The sequence below is a fragment of the Bubalus bubalis genome, chromosome 19, assembly GCF_019923935.1.
Source record: "Bubalus bubalis isolate 160015118507 breed Murrah chromosome 19, NDDB_SH_1, whole genome shotgun sequence".
NCBI classification, from domain to species: domain Eukaryota; kingdom Metazoa; phylum Chordata; class Mammalia; order Artiodactyla; family Bovidae; genus Bubalus; species Bubalus bubalis.
Window position 1 is genome coordinate 19,822,961 of NC_059175.1, and position 20,674 is coordinate 19,843,634.

At 37.6% G+C, this 20,674-nt stretch overlaps 1 protein-coding gene across 17 annotated transcripts in view; it reads left to right on the forward strand.

Moving 5' to 3' along the window:
• The window catches only part of PDE4D (phosphodiesterase 4D), a 1,672,581-nt gene that overhangs the window by 1,372,920 nt on the left and 278,987 nt on the right, over positions 1 to 20,674 (forward strand). Inside the window, exon 1 of one of the 17 annotated variants that reach the window (XM_006064841.4) lies at positions 36 to 709. The exons of the other annotated variants lie outside the window; for them this stretch is intronic. Coding sequence (XP_006064903.1) covers positions 645 to 709 — 65 coding nt within the window. The 5' untranslated portion in view covers positions 36 to 644. Of the gene's footprint in view, positions 1 to 35; positions 710 to 20,674 lie in introns of those variants that run through there. 17 annotated transcript variants of the gene reach the window in all.

The following is a 20,674-nucleotide window of genomic DNA, read 5'->3' on the forward strand; positions in this document are numbered from 1 at the left end:
TGATAGTTCTCATTCACAAAGGCATGGAGTCAGATTCTAATCAGGGGACACAGCGGAAATTACGTTCGCAGGTACAACAGTGAGCCCAACTCAAGTGTGGAGAGCTTTGTTCCCTCTGACTTCTTGGCTCCCCCGAGAGGAGTGTTTTTTTGTGGTCGCCCTGAAATGGAACTTCCCTGACAGCTCTCCGGTGTCGTTACTGTACCTCGCGGTCATTTCTGTTTCCTTTTCTCTAACCTGAGCACTTTTAGACGGTCGGAAACCATTAATCCTGGTATTGTGGAAATGCAAAAAAGATGCGATCAAGTGGCTTTTTCACTCTGTTGGTTACCCTTGTGACCAGATGAAGAATAGATTCAAAATCCAGTTCCTCCCTTGGCAGTGCAAAGCAGAAAACAAACTGTCACTTCCGAACAGCCTGGTGATGGAGTAAATTCAGTATGAAAGAGGAAAAAGCTTCTGTGTCTTAGAAACCTCTCTCTGTTCTGGACTGGGGACAGAAATTGGATTCCGGGAAATTTGGATTTCTTCAAACAACCTCTCTTGAAAATGGAATATATTTCAAGCCATCTTTGTAGAAACACAGCTGAAATGTATTAATCAGAATTCTTGAAGAGTTTTTTTTTTTTTCTTTTTCCTCCAAAATGAGTATTATCATGAAGCCAAGATCCCGGTCTACAAGTTCCCTGAGGACTTCAGAGGGAGTGTGGTAACGTGCTTTTCTCTCCTGCTTCTCCCCTTCTTTCATTTAAAGATGGACGTAATCGTGGAGTATTTAGTAATTGCTGACAAGGTGGAAGAGTTAGGTATGATGATAGGGCTTTGTAAGAAAGAGCACAGTGTCCGTGACACTCACACTCTACTTTGTTGCTCGGTTTTGTTTACTCTAAAAACAAGGGTGCTCACACTTTTTTTTTTTTTTTGGCCCTCATGGACCATAGCAATTCATTTGGTGACAAGTTTTAGAAGAGGAAGGAACCTTGCAAAAACCTTGGAAGTTTAGAAAATGAAAACTTACCATTTTTCACTGTCTGATCTGCCTGCATGTTTTCTTATTTCTCTTGCCTAGATAGACAAGCAGGCTAGTAGTTAACGATCTTTGCTGTGGTCTTTAGAAGTAGTACTTTAGCTTTTAGCACACGAGTATTAAAATAATTAATAATGTTTTACATTTTAATCATATAACCAACTTGAATTTAATTATATGACTAAATGTATATCAAGTTGCTTATCATTCAGGAATCTCCTGTTTTATTTTGTTAATAATGTTCCTTGATAATTTTGTGGGGTTCTTTTTAGTAATTTTAGTGTTTTCATCTTAATAAAAAGTATATTAACTTCAGTTTATTCTAATATTTAGTTCTACTATTTCTTCAGTATTTGATATGGCTGTATGCACATAATCCTTAAGGAATAGTTTCTCAATAAGTAACTTTTGTGTCTAATACAGCTATTTACAAAAATATTTTTATGGCTGTTTCAGAGGTTAATTTTATTTTGTTTATCTTAGTGATTGATTGATTGTAAATATATAAATAAGCTCATCTTTTTGAAATGGAAAGAATCCTTTAGACAGGAGAATTAAAAGCAATGAGTGAAGGCAGGTGTTGAGGAAAGGCTGGAAGCAAGCAGGTAAGATGCTCTACATATAATTATTTGAGCAGGCAGACACACAAATAAATACTTACATTATTTGTATAGGGAATTCAGTCCACATTTATGAGGTTGGGTTATCATTTGCTGTTATTGTACTGCTGTTTTGTAGGGGACTAGAATCAAGAATTGTCCTGCAGTGGTATTTCTGTGAGTTTTAATAAACCATAGATGCAGATTTGATCTCATATCAACTGTGATTTTTTAAAAAATAAATGAATACATGTGATAAATTCCTCCTTGAGTTTATTTAAAGAAAAGGTTGCATCTGCAACTAAACTTGTATGGCTCTTTTATGCCAAATAATAAATACTGGAAAATACTTAGAATCCTTTTATAGTTGCCATAACTAATATAAATCTCTAATATAAATGGGTAATCAGAATTTATAAGTGAATTTTATTCACTTGTGATTTCTGTCCTGCCTATGTGAAAACAGGCTCTTATGCATGAATAAATAGTATTTAACCAACCTATTTGCTGTTTCTGTCTCAAACGCCAGGAGACTTAGCTCCAAATTTAGGATCCAGTCAATCAGCAACACTTGGTGCATTTCAGTGTTCAGTAACATCCACATCCTTTACTCCTCTGAGGTTATCATAGTCTATTTTTATCCACAACTATTCTATTTGATTATTCTGTGTTATGTAAGGTCATAAATAGGGCCACAGTTCAAAGTATATGTTTTAAAATATGAATGTGTATATTGTTCCATTGAATTTTAAATAGTTTGAGTAGTGTTTGGTTTAGATGGTGTTTATGTAAGAAGTAAATGCCTCTCTTTATGCTAATGGTCCCTGATGGCACACTATGGAAACCTCCCTCTTACCTCTGTCTTATTAATAATGTAACTGTTTGGGTATATCACTGCTGTCTCTGAATCATTGACCTGAGGTTGTAATCACTGTAGTTATAGTTTAACTGTTTTATTATCCCTTTATCCTTCAATTTCTGTATAACACATTTATTTATATTTATATTTTTAAACAGTACAATCAACATAGATTATAGACTAGGTGTAGAGAGGAAACACACGTGTGTATATGTGTACACACACACACACATATATATATAGATGTTTACTTGATTAACAAAAAAAAGCAGCCCTTCGGCTCCCTGTACCTCGGTACATACTTGCCCCCGACAATTCAGTAGGATGGTGTCCTCTTAACCCCCACCCCTAACCCCTTTCCTTTTCAGAAACCAAAACCTACTTCATCCTCTTAACAACTGACTTCCCACTAGAGAGACCAAGTAAATATTCCTTTTTCAGATGATTTTATTTCGTTCTGTGCTTGAGAATACTTTCTTTTGGGAGAATCATCTTTTGCCTTTACTATCTTAATGCTACTTATGTAAATCTTGTCTGTTCCATTGCCCCCTTTTTTCTATGACTGTCTATTTTCTCTTTGGATGCTTCCGGACAGTTTGCTAATTGCCTTTTGCAAGGACCCAGTGCTTCAGATTACTATTCTTTTGCTTTTTTCCTGTTTCTTTCCAACCACTACCATAAAAACAATCCACACGAACTTGTTATTTACAGCCCTGACTGAATCCCTTTGAGATACTCACATTTTAAAAGAGGATTTCATGACAAACTCCTAATGATATTATATATCCTTCCTCCTGGTTCATCTGCTTAAATAACAAGCCTTTTACTTATAGTTAAAATTCTATTAATTTCTAAAAACAAGATAAAAATAATCTTGAAATTGATCTCTTTCCTTATTATATAATATTTTAAATATATATAAAGTATTATATAATAAGGATATATACTAGGTTGTTTTTATTTTTTCAATAGGTACATTTATTGACTACCTACTCTGTGACAGGTTCTAAAAGAATTTAATTGTGGTATTAATCCTTTTGCATTCCTTTAAATATCTGCTAGAAATTGAGAAAAACATGATCTATATGTTTTCTTATGCTCATCAGTTAATAAAACTAGCAAAATCATTTATTTTGCCTTTCTGTTTCAGGCATTTTGGTAGTAATAGTTCACCTTTAAATTCTCTGTGAGAAAACAAAGAGGCAGTTACATATCCATAAATATTTTAATTTCCCATGTCTTCAATTTAGATACAGTCAGCAGTTATATATTATAATAAAATTATGATTCTGTAGCATTTTACCACTTACAAATATATCCCAGAGATAGTTCTCATTAATCTAACCAAGACTTATATAATTCAATTTAAATGAAAAATAATTATCCTTACAAATATAAATATAGAAAACTTTGATCAATAAAACTGGACTTTGTTCTTTTCTGCTGTTCATTATTTGGCATATACTTGTGATATTTAAGATTGTTCATTGTGTAATCTGGTGGGGAGAAGATGCTATTGCCTAAGATATGCCTGTGAGTCTTTTTATAAAGTAAGTTTTGAAGCAGATTATTAAATATGTAAAATTTTTACTTAGGTTTATAGACATAGAAAATAAGCCTGGAAGGGTGTTTTCCAAGCCTTTAGTAGTGGTTACCTTCTAGAGTAAAAATGGCCAGAATGGACGCAGGGTGATTTTCATTCTTCTGAATATATATTCTTTTACTATATTATATGCACCTTTTCATCAAGGAATTATGATATATGATTTTAAATATATTAAAAATATAACTACCATGTGCATTAGCAAACTCATCTTTATATGTGTAGCCATCTGTATATCTGATAAGCAATAATTTGCTCAGTGTCCAAAATACGGCAAATAAGCATTTCAGTAGTGAGCAGATATAACTTCCTAAAAAAATTGCTTCTCAGATCAATAAATGATTGTTCTTTTCTATTAACTCTATTCTCCTAAAGTTATAAGAGTTCAGGCTGACTGAAAATTCTTATTTTGGCTTCATGATTATAGTAAAACTACTACTTTTCTAACTGAAAATAAAAAGATGTAATGACAATAATATTTTGGAGGGAAAATTAGTTTTAACCCCTGGTATCCTAGCCTCAACTATTCTCATTTTTTTTTTTTTACTTACATATCTTGAACTGTTGTAAATATTAGTTCTGTGCTCCACTTCATCATGCAGTTTTCTAATAATAATATTTCTAGCTTTCATTTTGTCAAGTCTCTTATGAATGAGAACTCTGTGGAAAATTTTAAATATAGTATCTTGTATAGTTCTTGTAATAATGTTGAAAGGAAGGAGTTGTTAATCCCTATTTTACAGATGAAGAAATGAACCTAAGAGATAAAATAATTTGAACAAGGCACTTTAACTGCTGAGGTTCAATCCCATGCCTCTCTGCTTCAGAGGCAGTGCTCTTTTTCTTTGGGCTTCCCTGGTAGCTCAGTAGGTAAAGAATTGCCTGCAATGTAGGAGACCTGAGATTCCCTGGAGAAGGAAACGGCTAACCAGTCCAGGATTCTTGCCTGGGAAATCCCATGGGTGGAGGAGTCTGGCAGGCTACAGTCTACGGGGGTTGCAAAGTGTCGGACGTAACTGAGCGACTAAATCACTACCACCACTATTTATATAAGTATCACTTTTGATGACTGTCAAATTATCTATCTTGTGAATATAGCAAATGCACTAAAATATTTGGTAGCTATTGGGTGACTGAAAAGATAAGTTGGAAGTTGACCTTCTGGGGTATGATAGCCTATAAAGGTCCCTGATAGCTCAGTTGGTAGAGAACCTGCCTGCAATGCAGGAGACCCCGGTTCGATTCCTGGGTGGGGAAGATCTGCTGGAGAAGGGATAGGCTACCCACTCCAGTATTCTTGGGCTTCCCTTGTGGCTCAGCTAATAAAGAATCCACCTGCAATGCGGGAGACCTGGTTTCGATCCCTGGATTGGGAATATCCCCTGGAGAAAGGAAAGCCTACTCACTCCAGTATTCTGGCCTGGGGAATTCCATGGACTGTATGGTCCATGGGGTCACAAAGAGTCGGACACTACTGAGCGACTTTCACTTTCAAAGTTTAAGGCTGGTGCTGAGCATTGAAAAATAACTATTTGAAAGGGTTTTGTGATTCGGAGAAGGCAATGGCACCCCACTCCAGTACTCTTGCCTGGAAAATCCCATGGACGGAGGAGACTGGTAGGCTGCAGTCCATGGGGTCGCGAAGAGTCGGACACGACTGAGAGACTTCACTTTCACTTTTCATTTTCAAGCATTAGAGAAGGAAATGGCAACCCACTCCAGTGTTCTTGCCTGGAGAATCCCAGGGATGGGGGAGTCTGGTGGGCTTCCATCTATGGAATCACAGAGTTGGACACGACTGAAGCGACTTAGCAGCAGCAGTAACAAATAAAGTTATCTATTCCCTATTGTAGGAAAATAAAGAGCAAAAGTCAGTGCTTCTCAGTTCTAACAGATCATCTTTCCAATTTTGTTAGAAAGTCTTACTTTGTTCTCTGTAAGATCTGTAAGGCGTCAGGTAAGAAACAAGTTCTCAAACTTTGTATGAAGTTTCATAACGTTTTAACTCAGCATTGAAAAAGATACAAAATCTTCCTTTCTGTATCTTTTATCTTACAAGGTTTTGCAAATGGGAAAACAAATGGAATTTGTGTAATTTCTGCCTGTCCAGTTATACAATGTGACTGGACTTAGAGAAGTGACTATTTTCAAAATTGGTTCAGAGCTTTGAACCTGCAATAAACCTTTTTGATCCCATTTTCTAAGTTTGTATCACATCTGGTGATATAGACCTAGAGATAATCCCAGATCTAGAGATAAGCAGCTTTTAGGAAAAGTGGTTAAAGTAGCTTGAATATTATTTAAGACATTAATATATATATATATATATATATATATATATATATATATTTTAATGCCAGGGAAGCACAGAATGGATTGCAGATACTCTGTAAAGTCTTAAATTATGAAATTCTAATTCTCAACTCTCTAAATGCCTTGCTCTGTGGTCAAGTTTGGACTAAACTAGGAAGTCTTTTAGAAGAATGGAGAATATAGAGAATTCCAGAACCTGTGGATGCAGTTCTTAGCATAACAGAGGAAATATGAATGTTACGCCTTTATTATCTACCTTCAGCCTTCCTAGGCAGTTGGCTCATGTAGGAGCACCCTGGGTGATAGGTGAGGATGTGAATTGGGGAAGCTAAGCTAAGATGCTCTTCAGAATAACAGTGAGAAACAATAAGGGGAAGATTATGGGAAAGATCTGAAGAAGTGGCTAGAGAAATAAGAGGAAGGTCAGAGGGGAGGCTGGAAGGACTTCAGCCCATTCTAAACCAGACACTCGCCATCTGGCGCCCTGCCCCGTTTAATCACACTGCCACCTTCCGGCAGCAGCTCTAGTAATGAACTTGCGTGTAGCAATGGTTTTTATTTGTTTGTTTGTTTCTCCCCTTCATCTCAGGACTAAAAACTTCTGCCAGAGGATAAAGAAAGTCGACTTCAATCCTTTCCATTTCTCTGTTACATGAGGGAGAACAAGAAATTAGAAAACTAGAAACCAGGTGTAGAATATATGCACACTGAGGTGACAATTTCCGAAACTTCCTTACTGGAGAAGTTTTTGATGTTTTACAGCCCACACAGTTCAGACGTTTTGTTTATAGCTAATACTAATCTTCCTTGCTTAAATTTTAACCCGTTTCTTCCTAGTTATCAGGGTAGTGAATCAGTAGATAAGTAGATTCTCCTTTATGGAGTAAAGTGACTTTGTGGTCTTTTTTAATCTTATATGCTCAATTGGCGTCCAACTCTTTGTGACCTCATGGACTGTAGCCTGCCAGTTTCTTCTGTCCATGGGATTTTCCAGGCAAGAATACTGGAGTGGGTTACCATTTCCTTCTCCATTTCATTTCATAGTGCAAAATACTCATTTTGAATTGTAAAGGGGGTGGTACCAGTGTGACTTGTTAAAAGAAATGTTCTGTAAAACATAGTTTCAATGTGTAATTGTTTTCAGGCTTCATGCAAAAGAGTGTTCCCATTGTGTCTGAGCCTCTGTCCTGTTTAAAATACATTCAAGACGAGAAATTCAACTTTCTAAAATGAATATGTATGAAATGTTCATGTATATATGGAATACAGAAAATAACAATTCCTAACATCTGTGATTTCACTTCATTGCAATGTGGTACAGAATTTCTTCTTTGTGTCAGAGGATTTATATGACTGAAACTGTTTTAGTTAGGATAAATTCCTGCAAAACGTGTCAACTTTTAACCAATGGCATTCTGGCAGGCAGGCAACCACTGCTGTGATGTTTCCTCTGCTATAGATGTGTCATAGAACAGCAGGTAACTCTGATTGGCAGCTGGATTACCAGCTAGCTGGGACAGTAGCCGCTAAGTCTACATTGGTAACCAGAGTGGTGACCATTGTAATGATATGTGCATGTGTGTTCGTGTTCAGTCATGTCTGACTCTTTGTGACCCCATGGACTGTAGCCCACCAGGCTCCTTTGTTGATGGGATTCAGAGTGCTGGAGTGGGTTGCCATTTCCTCCTCCAGAGGATCTTCCCAACCCAGGGATCGAACCCACATAACAGATATACAATATTGAGAACCTGCTGTTGGTCGACACTGGATTGGTGCTGTACATGATTTAGTTCATTTTATCTTCATAATTACAGGAGATAAAACTCGTAAATCACAGTGCTGAAGAAAACATGGTCTAATTCTAAACCCCATTTGTTTTGTGGTGGTGGTACTGTTTTCGTTGTATTCTGTTTTCTCCACTGTCTCCACTGCTTTGGTCACTCATGATTCTGCCTCCTAGTATTGCAAAAGTGGTCAGTAGGCTGCCGCTCTATGCCTTTCCTTTCTGTCCTAGATTATTTCAAGGTTCTCTTTTTAACCGTGTACAGCTCAAGAACAAATACCTTTTGTATTTGTCTGCCTTCTTTCTCAAAGTGTGCACACAAGTCTTCCACCATGGACCATAGAGATGGATGGAGACGTGGAAGGTGGACTTTGGCCCAGCTTCATTCTCTAGAAATCTAGCTAGTTCTTGATGCATTCAGTTTATTGACCCTCTCCCCCAATCTGACTATAAATTGCAGTTTTCTTCCTCTCTGGCATTTGACCAGCTAGTAGAACCATAAACTCTTGGAAATGAATAGGACCACAGAAAATAACCTATAATCTAATTCTCCCCACCCTGACCCCATTTTTGGAAGTGGAAAAGTTTTGCTGGTCTTTAACTTCCAGTCAAATAAGGTCAAGAAAATGGTTAGAAACAATGTCAGTGTTTTTGTGGCAACAGATTTTATTGGAGAAATATTTTTCTTAAAATTCAAACACAAAGTTTGAAGTCAAATAGAGAGCTAAAACTTTGTCAGGTAAATTCGTGAAAGTATTTCCATTTATAATTTGTATGGTTCAGTTCAATTCAGTCGCTCAATCATGTCTGACTCTTTGCAACCCCATGAATCACAGCACACCAGGCCTCCCTGTCTATCACCAACTCCCAGAGTTCACTCAGACTCATGTCCATCGAGTCAGTGATGCCATCCAGCCATCTCATCCTCTGTTGTCCCCTTCTCCTCCCGCCCCCAACCCCTCCCAGCATCAGAGTCTTTTCCAATGAGTCAACTCTTCACATGAGGTGGCCAAAGTACTGGAGTTTCAGCTGTAGCATCATTCCCTCCAAAGAAATCCCAGGGCTGATCTCCTTCAGAATGGACTGGTTGGATCTCCTTGCAGTCCAAGGGACTCTCAAGAGTCTTCTCCAACACCACAGTTCAAAAGCATTAATTCTTCCGTGCTCAGCTTTCTTCACAGTCCAACTCTCACATCCATACATGACCACAGGAAAAACCATAGCCTTGACTAGACGGACCTTTTTGGCAAAGTAATGTCTCTGCTTTTCAATATGCTATCTAGGTTGGTCATAACTTTCCTTCCAAGGACTAAGCGTCTTTTAATTTCATGGCTGCAATCACCATCTGCAGTGATTTTGGAGCCCCCCAAAATAAAGTCTGACACTGTTTCCAATGTTTCCCCATCTATTTACCATGAAGTGATGGGACCAGATGCCATGATCTTCATTTTCTGAATGTTGAGCTTTAAGCCAACTTTTTCACTCTCCACTTTCACTTTCATCAAGAGGCTTTTTAGTTCCTCTTCACTTTCTGCCATAAGGGTGGTGTCATCTGCATATCTAAGGTTATTGTATGGTACTTAAATGTAATTCTTAAACTTATGTCTGTGAAGTTAGCTAATATCATGATAATTCTGTCACAACTTCAAAGTTGGATTGAAGGAATATTTATGGAGAGGTAGAGGTTGAGGTCTCCATGATCTCCTGAAGGAAATTCAAGACAGTGCTTTGTCCAAAGACCTCCGCAGGTAACTAAACTCTGATCAGTAACATTTTTTGGAAGTCACATAGCTTATTAAATTGCTAAAATTCATGTCTTGAAATTGTAACTTTACTCTTCTCTCTTCTCCAAAACATAGTCTCACTGAAGTAAAAATCATGATAATTGCTATTTACTGAGTGCTTCTGTGACAGATATCAGGCTGTGTGTTTGAAAAGAATTACTCCATCAAGTCTCATTATAAATCCTGTGAGGCACACATTATTATTATTCCTCATTTTCTAGAATAGTGAGGAAAACTTACCCAAGATTGCATGGTAAATAAGAGAATTTCATGGATTCACATACTTTTAAAAATTACTAAATGCTATTATTATTTTTTTTGGGGGGGGGCCACACTGTGTAGCGTGTGGGATCTTAGTCCCCTGACCAGGGATCGAACCTGTATCCCCTGCCTTGGAAGTGCCAGGGAATTCCCATAATGTTACCTTTAGTAATGCTATATATGTAAATATGTCAGATAAGTTAATTAACTTAATTAAAATTAATTAAAATCCTTAGCACAGTAGCTGATTCTTTGTATCAGGAAATGTTAGCTTGTATTATGCATTTTTCAAGTTTGTATATTATTGGGACTTTTTAAATAATCAAGAACTATAGGGTGAAACTGATTCAGTCTATAAGAGCTTATTTTCTGTGAGACAGTCTTCTTGGGACACCTCAAACTGAGTCTTTATACAAAGCTAGGTGTTCTGGATAAATCACACTGTGCTTCAAAGATCTATTCAGGTGGGTCGAAGAATAAATGATATAGAGAAGGTAGCAGAGAAAAAAGTGATCAGTTGGAAGCTAAGATGCTTCTGATTTAGTTATTTAAAAATAGGTCAGAATCCTCTAGGACAGCAGTCCCAGGCAGTGGGTTAATCTCACCAGAAGGGCTTGTTGTTGTTCAGCCAGTAAGTCTGACTCTCTGTGACCCCATGGGCTGCAACACACCAGGCTGCTCTGTCCTCCGCTGTCTCCTGGAGTTTGCTCAAACTCGTGTCCATTGAGTCAGCTATCGATGCTTTGTAACCATCTCATCCTCTGCTGCCCACTTTTCGTTTTGCCTTCAGTCTTTCCCAGCATCAGCGTCTTTTCCAGTGAGTTGGCTCTTCACATCAGGTGGCCAAAGTATCAGGGGCTTCAGCTTCAGCCTCAGTCATTCTAATGAATATTAGGGTTGATTTCCTTTAGGATTGACTGGTTTGATTTCCTTGCAGTCCAACGGACTCTCAAGAGTTCTCCAGCACCACAGTTCAGAAGCATCAATTCTTCATTGCTCAGCCTTTTTTATAGTCCAACTCTCACATCCATACATGATTACTGGAAAAACCATAGCTTTGACTATGCAGACCTTTGTTGGCAAAGTGATATCTCTGATTTTTTTCATATGCTGTCTAGGTTTGTCATAGCTTACCTTCCAAGGAGTAAGCATCTTTTAATTTGATGGCTGCAGTCACCATCTGCAGTGATTTTGGAGACCAAGAAAATCAAATCTGTCACTGTTTCCACTTTTTCCGCATCTGTTTGCCATGAAGTGATGGGATGGGATGCAATGATCATTTTTTTTTTTTAATGCTGAACTTCAAGCCAGCTTTTTCACTCTTCTCTTTCGCCCTCATCAAGTGGCTCTGTAGTTCTTCTTCACTTTCTGCCACCTGGTGGTTCAGTCTTACTGTACCTCACTGCCAGGCCTTCACTGTCTTTCCAGATCCCCTGCTCCTCTAGTCCTGACATTCCTTCTGGGTTGTGTAATATACAGATTGTTATCTGCATAGCCTGAGTCTCCTCATCCTTAGCAGGTCCCAGACTGGGTAGGACTCCTGTTTATTTTTACTCTGCCATTCTAGCATAGCATGAGCCTCTTTCTCCATCTAGAAAGACAACATACAAAAAAGGGGATTTGGTTAGATCAGTTCCTGTGGCCCAGAGTATAGTTTCAGGATGAGCTGAAGAGCATAGAGGCTGGAAATGTAGAAAATGCAGTGGTTTAGTGAGAGCAGCCAATTAGTATTCCATTGTCTCTGCTCTGTACTTATTTTATTATGAGTAGTGACCAATAAAAAAATGTGTAAAAGCTTTACTTTGTTATAATTAGCAACTGTTATTTGGGCTAAAAGGTGTGATTGAAGGTGGGGCTCACCACCTTGAGGGAAAAAATTGGGTCACTAAAGATTCCCTGAATCTCTGCTTGAGAAAAATAGTCCCGATTGTTTATCTGAGTCCTGTTGTTAAAATTGCGTCTAATTGTATATGAATCAGAAAGTGTTTCCATGGTAATGTAAAACACAAAAATATCAGCAGATTTACTGTTAGCAAACATCCCTTTGTAAGTGTTTTTATAATCGGGAAAATCATTTTACGTACATAGCCGTGAAATTATACCCTGACTTAGAAATACACATGAAATGTGTCCTTAATTGTAATGTCTTTCTCATGTAAATAACAAAGGAAATAGACAATCCTCTTTGTTTAAAACCAAGATTGCTAATCATTTTCATCTGTGGCCCATTAGTAGTGGCCACGTGGAATAATACTGGGAGCTGCACTGAGATTCAGAAAAAGTGCTTCCAACTTTTTGGTTATGCCACCAAAGAGAAGAGGGATATCATGGGGCTGCTTGGCATTTTAGGTGGCCCTGATGGTCTCAAAATAATTCTTTACATTTTAACTCTGCCATTAAATTTGCACAAAAATTAAGTTGTAGCAAAAGCAGTATTTATATATCCATACAAATCTGTGTGTATTTTTTAGAAGCTTTGACATGTTTTTGTCATTTGTCACCTATGAAGAATATGTGTACATGTCATAAGCCATAACTACTCTTTTTGGATGTTGCAAACTAGAAAAAAAAAAGAAAAATTAGTAATTCCTATTATCAGTAGCCACCTTTATAATCACCACCCTGATTAAAAATAATGCTACCAACAACTCTAAAGCCACCTTTGTGGCCCTTTTAGCTACTGCCCACCAGCACGAAGTGTAACAACTATCCTGATTTCAAAAAAAATCACAGAATACTATTTTCTACTTCTGAGTTTTATATAAAATGAATGAATACAGTTGGTACTGTTTTGTGGCTGGTGGGTTTTATTTTCCCTGCCAATTAATTGATGTTTGAGAGTGTATCCCATGTTGATGTAGTTGTATGTAGTCCATTCATTTCTCACTGATGTACAGTTAAGCAAATTTTTGTTTGAAATATAAATTCAGGGTAAAAATATGCTAATTGTGTAGGTCACAGTTTGGTGTTTAGAACTATCAGTTCAGTTCAAAACTGTTGTCAATTTGTAGTAATCATTTGAATACAATTTCACATGCAAGCTGTTGTTTAGATTCACTCTCACTGGGCATTTCTTCTGGGAAGCTTTCCTGGCCTTCCCATTCAGAATTAAGGTGTTCTTCTCTGTGTTCAGGAGACCTGGTCCATTTCTCTAGCAAAGCACTTGGCGCATGGCAACAACTGACTGCTGTCTTGCCTGCCTGTCCTCAGGGACTGTGAATGGGTTGTAGGGTAGACTGGGTGTTTTCATCTCTGTACCTGGGTACCCAGCACAGTGCCTATCCCAACAGCAGGATTGTGCATCTGTCTGTTGCATGCAGAGAGAACAAGGAGTCGTGTTACACCACCAGGAAAACGTCCCAATCTGTATTTATGTTTAATTTTATTTTAATAGATGGCGCTCTGCTAAGAATTGTACTGAATTGTGAAGGCAGAATTACTCTCTGTGGCGAAGAATTGTAAAGTATCAGATCAGAGAGGATGTTTGCCTGTTTTCCTGTGGGTTTTGCCCTTATTTTCCCAACTTCATTGATAATTCCAGTCTCAACACTTCTTATTCCCTCATGAGTCTCCTGTCTATTAATAGAATCCACCTTCCCAGTTTTCCTCAACATTTCTCTTTGCCTGAGTGACCCATCTCAGGACCATCAACTAACCATGAATGGCGTGTGCAGATGCTGATGTATGCTGTACACGTTCATCTCCCAGTTGACATACAGTTGACTTTCTCTAGAAGTGAAGTGAAGTCGCTCAGTCGTGTCCGACTCTTTGCCACCTCATGGACTGTAGCCCACCAGGCTCCTCTGTCCATGGGATTTTTCCAGGCATGAATTACTGGAGTGGGTTGCCATTTCCTTCTCAAGGGGATCTTCCCGACCCAGGGATCGAAGCCAGGTCTCCTGCATTGTAGGCAGACGCTTTACCGTCTGAGCTACTTTCTCTAACTCTTTATCAATTTGGTGTTCTCTTCATCTGAGAGACCTATTTGGGGCAAGGACCACAGCCACTGCTTCAGGCTCACTTCAGCTTCGTTGTCAGCCTTTTGAAGCGAAACATAGCCACCCCATCAGACAGACTCCATGGCTGGGATGTTAAGTCAGGGACCAAGTGTGACCTAGAGCCCTAACCTCTGGCCTCCAAAGTCTGGGTGAGCATTCCTTCCTGGATTGTGCACTTTCCCCACTATTAAGTTGCTTTTAGCTTTACCACATTTCTAGACTTAAATTTTTCGGAATACTAAGAAATTAAGTCTTAATCCTTTGTAATTGAGGATTTGTTTTTAGTGTGGTACAAGATCATTTTCTAGCCACTTGACCATGAAATCTGATTCTATAGCTTAAAATGTACTGTTCTTAAAGAAGAGTTTTGTTTCTGTAGCACTTTTATTAGTTGCAAAAATAAAGGTATATTTTTCATTGCTTCACTTAACAATGTTTATTAACTCAGTTCTGCTCCAGGCACCCTGATGGGTCTTAGAGAGACATTGATGAAATATTAGCCCTCACCTTCATAAAATTCCCAATCCAGTGATTCCCAATCCAGATTTCTACTTTTACAGTTTTCTATATCCCTAGGATTTTTTTTGCTTTCATGATCAAAATACATTTATAGTTTAAAAGTGAGTGGTTTGGTTGCTCTCAAAAATCCAGCAGTGAACAGAATAATTTAAAAACCTGACTACTTGAATTTAGGGTGTGGTAATATGAAATAAATCTGGGATATTTGATTTTTTTAAACCAAAATATTTTCCCTGAGATTAGAGGAATATTTTCATTCTAGGTAAATTGCTTATTTAATCACCTCCTAACAAGGCTATGTCAGCCAAATTAAATGTTTAAGTTAATTTTATTTAAATAAGCTTTAGAACCAGCAGATTTCTCTCTTATTTAGATGAATTTAGCATTTAATTTTTCAAAGAGAACGCATATAAACTAGGAAATTTTAATGTATGTAGAGGAAGAGAACATGAGAAGGAAAATCAAATAGAAAAAAATGAAGTTTAAACAAAATTAACCCACCTTGACATTTGACATAATTTGTCTTATTACCAAAATTTCTGTCTTCACAGGTAATGTGCAGGAGATTCATTTTTATAGTACCTAGTTATTTTTTTTTAAATGTTTGAGGACTCTGTTTCACATTAGTGAAAATGAAGGAAAATAAGCTTTTCCTTTCCACAAATGGCCACTACTAGTTTGCTTGCCAGCACTGAGTAAAATAAATTTTACTATTACCATGGTTGAGTGCAGTTATATTCCTTTAAACATCTTGCATAATCCATGGCTTTAACTGCATTAATCTAAATACGGTCATTTCATCAAATAGAGATCTAATAAGAGCTTTGGAAAGAACTATCAGAGACCAGATTCCATTTAGAAATCAGATGAAAATGGCATTCATGTCCCATTGTTGTTTGGTATAAAGAATTTGCTCTTAAGGATTACAGTTGCCATACAAGGGGACCACACAATGGAAAGCCTGCCTACCACCAAAATATCAAATATTATCAGACTTTCACAGTGAACTGTATTAGTACATGATTCCCACCAAACATATGAGCTACTGGTATTTTAGCAGTAGTCCAGTTAGCAATTACAGCAGCTCTGGCTCTCTAGTATTAACTAATTTTGAACTCAGTCTAACATTAGAATCTACCACATTTGGTATACCCTGTCTTTTCAGTGGGCTTCTCCGGTGGCTTAGATGGTAAAGAATCTGCCTGGATTGTGGCCAGTCCATAAATAACTTTTATATACTTGAGCAGGTAGTCAGAAAAACTATATGATTTTAAACTTTGCAAAATTGACTTGTAAGATTTTAATTGAATCATAAATTAATTTCTCCCTTGAATCTCCTACTTCTCCCAGTATTGTCCCTTTTGTCATCCCTTCTTAAATAAGTCATTTATTTTTTTTCACTTGTAGTTTTGTTCTATTGGTGATTTGACTTTCTATGTCAGTTGGTGATCATTTTATGTATAAAGCACAGAGGTTCATTCTTTTAAATTTCACTCATGTGTCATATCCTAATAGTCAAAAATTGCTGGTTTCCAATAATCAAAGCAAAATTTTAGATCATTTCCTTCGATAAACTATATAATTTGTTCGAAGTACCAAACCTGTTTGCTTCCATGATCCTTGTCCTTTATAGGTCTTTATTTCTAGTTTATCTTTACACAGGAGGTGGGTAAAGTACAAATACAGACCTCCATATGCAAACCTGGGCTTCTCCACAGTTTTAAAGGACCAAATTCCCTTGGTGCCAGTCCCTCGAGGCACTTCATGTTCACTCAGTTGCTTCCTGAATATTGCATAAGTGTAACCAACTCTGTAAATTTCAAATTCATAGAAAGGAGCTCTAGCCTTCAAGGCAAAAAACTTAATTGAATATCAAATGAATACCTTTTGTTCTCTGAACTATTTCTAAGTAAAAGTTGCTTTAAAATCCTCTTTGATTTTCTGTATTCTTTAGGGCCCAAGTTGGACTGTCCACCTGTTTGGAGAGAAGAAAACCAACCAAACAAACAAACAAACAACAAAAAACCTCTCAGGAAAATCTTTTTAAATGTATGACAATCTATTCTGGCTATTCTGATAAGGAAATGGTAGTGCCTTGCTTATCAACTCATGTTGAAACTTGTGATTTCCTATAAAATTTGTTGGGAAAGGAAGTTAAATCCATGAAAACTTCTGTCGAGTTTGGTCTCAATCCTAGCAATTTCTGATTTAGGATAAGCGTCCTGAATAAATGCAAACATACTGGTGGAGAGAAAGAAATACTCCTTGTAATAAATGAGTTATGAGTAATAGAAAATAAAGGCTGGCTCCTCAAAATAATTCTGATGACTTACAAGAGATTTTGGGGAGTGACTCTGAGTAACTCTGAGTTGGTTTTACTGGTCGGTGGGTCAATGGAAAGTTATGCTGCCTGTAAAAATATCTGGAATCTTTGAGAGAAAGTCATTTTTTTTTTCCCCTTAGTTGTCTAAGAAAACCTTTATCTGTTTTATAGAAAGAAATCAAAAGCACTTAAGCTTCCAGCACCAGGAATAGATTCATTTTTGTGTTCCATGTGAGAGTTAATGGCTAGTTTAATGAGATCACTTTGATGCTAGACCTTATCTGCTTGACTGAATTCAAAGAACTTCTATTTCTTTAGACCTTAGGAAAATACAGGACATGGTACCATAGAGCTGAAACTCAGAGGCAGTTTGCAATTGCTAACAATAGAGATGGGGAGAGGTAGGGAGCGTCCTGAAGTCAGGTCAAATTCAAAACTAGGCTCCTCCAGTTACAAGCAGAGTGATCTTGTATGGGGGGAAAAATAATCCTTGGAGTTCCTAGAAAGGTTGAATGAAGGACGTCTTAGAAAGTATTTACTTGGCACAGTGCTGGGCATGCAAGAAATCAAATAAGTGTTAGTTTATTAATTTTCAGAGGGGAAAACTCCTAATCATGTTTTTGTATTTATGTTCTTATGTTAGTTTTCATTTTAGTTTTGGCTCAAGTTACTCTTAAACACAAGTTGCTGTTTTAGGATGTAAGAATTTGACCATTTAACAAAATGATAGTATAAGATATAACACGTATATGACATTTCACAAGTAAAAGAGCAATGGAAATTTTACTGAAAAAAAAGTATTAACAGCTTTAAATAAAATCGAATTATTGTTTAATTTGAAGATTAATACATGTAAATCTTGGCTTAATCTAAACTTATTATTCTGTTAAATAAATTTACATGCATATGGAATAAATCAACCTCATTTATAGCTAAATCTAGATTGAAACCTTCTTTGACATAGCTCTGTTAAAAATAGATATTATTTTCTAAATATTACAGTATTTAGAAATATGTTACTTTTTCTATTCTTAAACATGCATAAGTTACATTTTAATAGTGGTCTACAGTGATGTCACAAGAAGATTAGAGATATAAAATGCTTTTTTATTTAAAAAGTATAGTTCAGACAGACTATATGCTTAGGATAGTTTGCTCTAGTTTTGTGTCAGGGAGTTTCTGTATCCATTGAATTGGATGGACATGAATTTGAGCAAACTCCAGGAGTTAGTGGGGGACAGGGGAGCCTGGCGTGCCTCAGTCCATGGAGTCACAAAATCAGACATGACTTAGTGACCAAACAACAACAGTAACAAAGTTTCTATGTATTCCTGTAAAGACAAATACATATTTGATTTTTGATATGTGCCAGGCATTGAGGATACATCGATGCATCCCTCACTTCATGGAGCTTATGGAGTAAAAATAATTATTTTTAATTATGTTTAATAATTATTTTTACTCCATAAGCTTGATGAAGAGAGGGAGACACCAATGCATCCCAGTGGCTTAGGGTTAAGAACTCACCTGCCAGTGCAGGAGACATGAGTTCGATACCTGGGTTGGCAAGATCCCCTGGAGGACGCCATGGCAACCCACTCCAGTATTCTTGCCTGGAGAATTCCATGGACAGAGGAGCCTGGCAGGCGACAGTCTATGGGGTCACAAAGAGTCAGACACGACTGAAGTGACTGAGCATGTATGCAACAAATAAAATGATTCCCAATATGGTAAGTCCAGTGAAGAGAATACTACACAAAAGGCTGAATTAACGTATGTGTGTTTCCTGGAGATGTACTTTAGTTGAGTGGTCAGGGAAGTTAAGAACGTGAAGGAACCAGTTGAGCAAAACGATGGGAGAAGATTACAGCATTTGTATGGCTCTCACATCCGAATTTCCAGTGGAAGCTGGAAATCTTAAAATGATGGGTTCCCTATATCCTTGGTGTTGATCTTTGGCTGGGTTGTTTTCTACATGTTCCTGAGCCTAACCTCTGGTATTGGAATGTTCTTGAGAGTCTTGGAGGGCAGAGGTCAAAGAAAGTGAACTTCACTTAGGGATGGAAAGAAAGCCTTCTGGAGTAAAAGGATGCCATGCAGCTGCACCTTTCTTTTCTTGATACAAAGTTTATGAGCTTCCCAAGTGTAGACTTGCTAGAGTTGAAAAGCATTTTTTATTAGGCTTAAGATTCTCATTGATTTTCAATGCCTCACAGGAATCACTGAGAACTACTTAGCCCTTTGATCACCCTTAAAACATAACACTAGCATCTGTGTTTTCTTTTTTTTTTTTTATTTTATTTTATTTTTTAACTTTACAATATTGTATTTGTTTTGCCATATATCAAAATGAATCCGCCACAGGTATACATGTGTTCCCCATCCTGACCCCTCCTCCCCCCTCCTCCCTCCCTGTACCATCCCTCTGGGTCGTCCCAGTGCACCAGCCCATCAGCACCATCTGTGTTTTCTAATCTCAAATTTACTTCTATTTTAGATAGCATGTCACCCACTAGGGCAAGCCGTATTGAATTTTCTCTGCCTGTGAGTACCTAGATTTCAGTGTTCTAATACGTCTATTGGCTTAGTTTAGTTAAGGTTTGAATCCGAAATGTAGTTGATGAATAGTTATATGTGTTTTAAAAAAAAATGATTCTAGCAACTTGCTAGAGTAATCTTTGCAGAGGATATAATTTGGCCTTCAGCTGATGGGAGGGTGTGTCCCCTGTGACAACATGAATGGTGAAAAAGACAGAAGTTCTATTTGGCAAGACTGCTTGAGACATATGTCATTTTTTTCCCCTTGAATTCCTCGGTAGTTCATGAATGGGCTCTATCAGCTCCAGACAACAAGCACACTGAAACCCGTCACAAATCAGAAAACAACAAAATAATGACAAAAGCAACAATAACAACCAAAAATAAGTTAATTAAGGGTTTAGTGTGAAATATAGGATATTGGATTCTTTTTTATTGGAGTATAATTGCTTTATAGTGTTATGTTTCTGCTGTACAACAAAGTGAATCAACTATATGCATACTTATATCCCCTCGCTTTTGGATCTTACTGCCCACCCCCATGCCACCCATCTAGGTCTTGCAGAGCACTGAGCTGAGCTCCCTGTGCTATAGAGTACGTTCTCACTATCTATCTGTCTTACATATGGTACTTTTATTTATGTTAAACCTAATATTTTACATATGGTACTTGTGTTTATATCAAACCTAATCTCCTAATTCACTCCACCCTCCCCTCCTCCCACCATGCCCACATGTCTGTTCTCTGTGTCTCTGTTCCTAGCATGCTAAGTCACTTCAGTCGTGTCCGACTCTGTGTGACCCCATAGACGGCAGCCCACCAGGCTCCCCCGTCCCTGGGATTCTCCAGGCAAGAGCACTGGAGTGGGTTGCCATTTCCTTCTCCAGTGTGTGAAAGTGAAGTGGCTCAGTCGTGTCCGACTCCTAGCGACCCCACGGACTGCGGCCTACCAGGCTCCTCCATCCATGGGATTTTCCAGGCAAGAGTACCGGAGTGGGGTGCCATTGCCTTCTCAGGTTCCTAGCATATTGCATTCTAATTCTTTTGACAACGTAAAGTCTGTTAA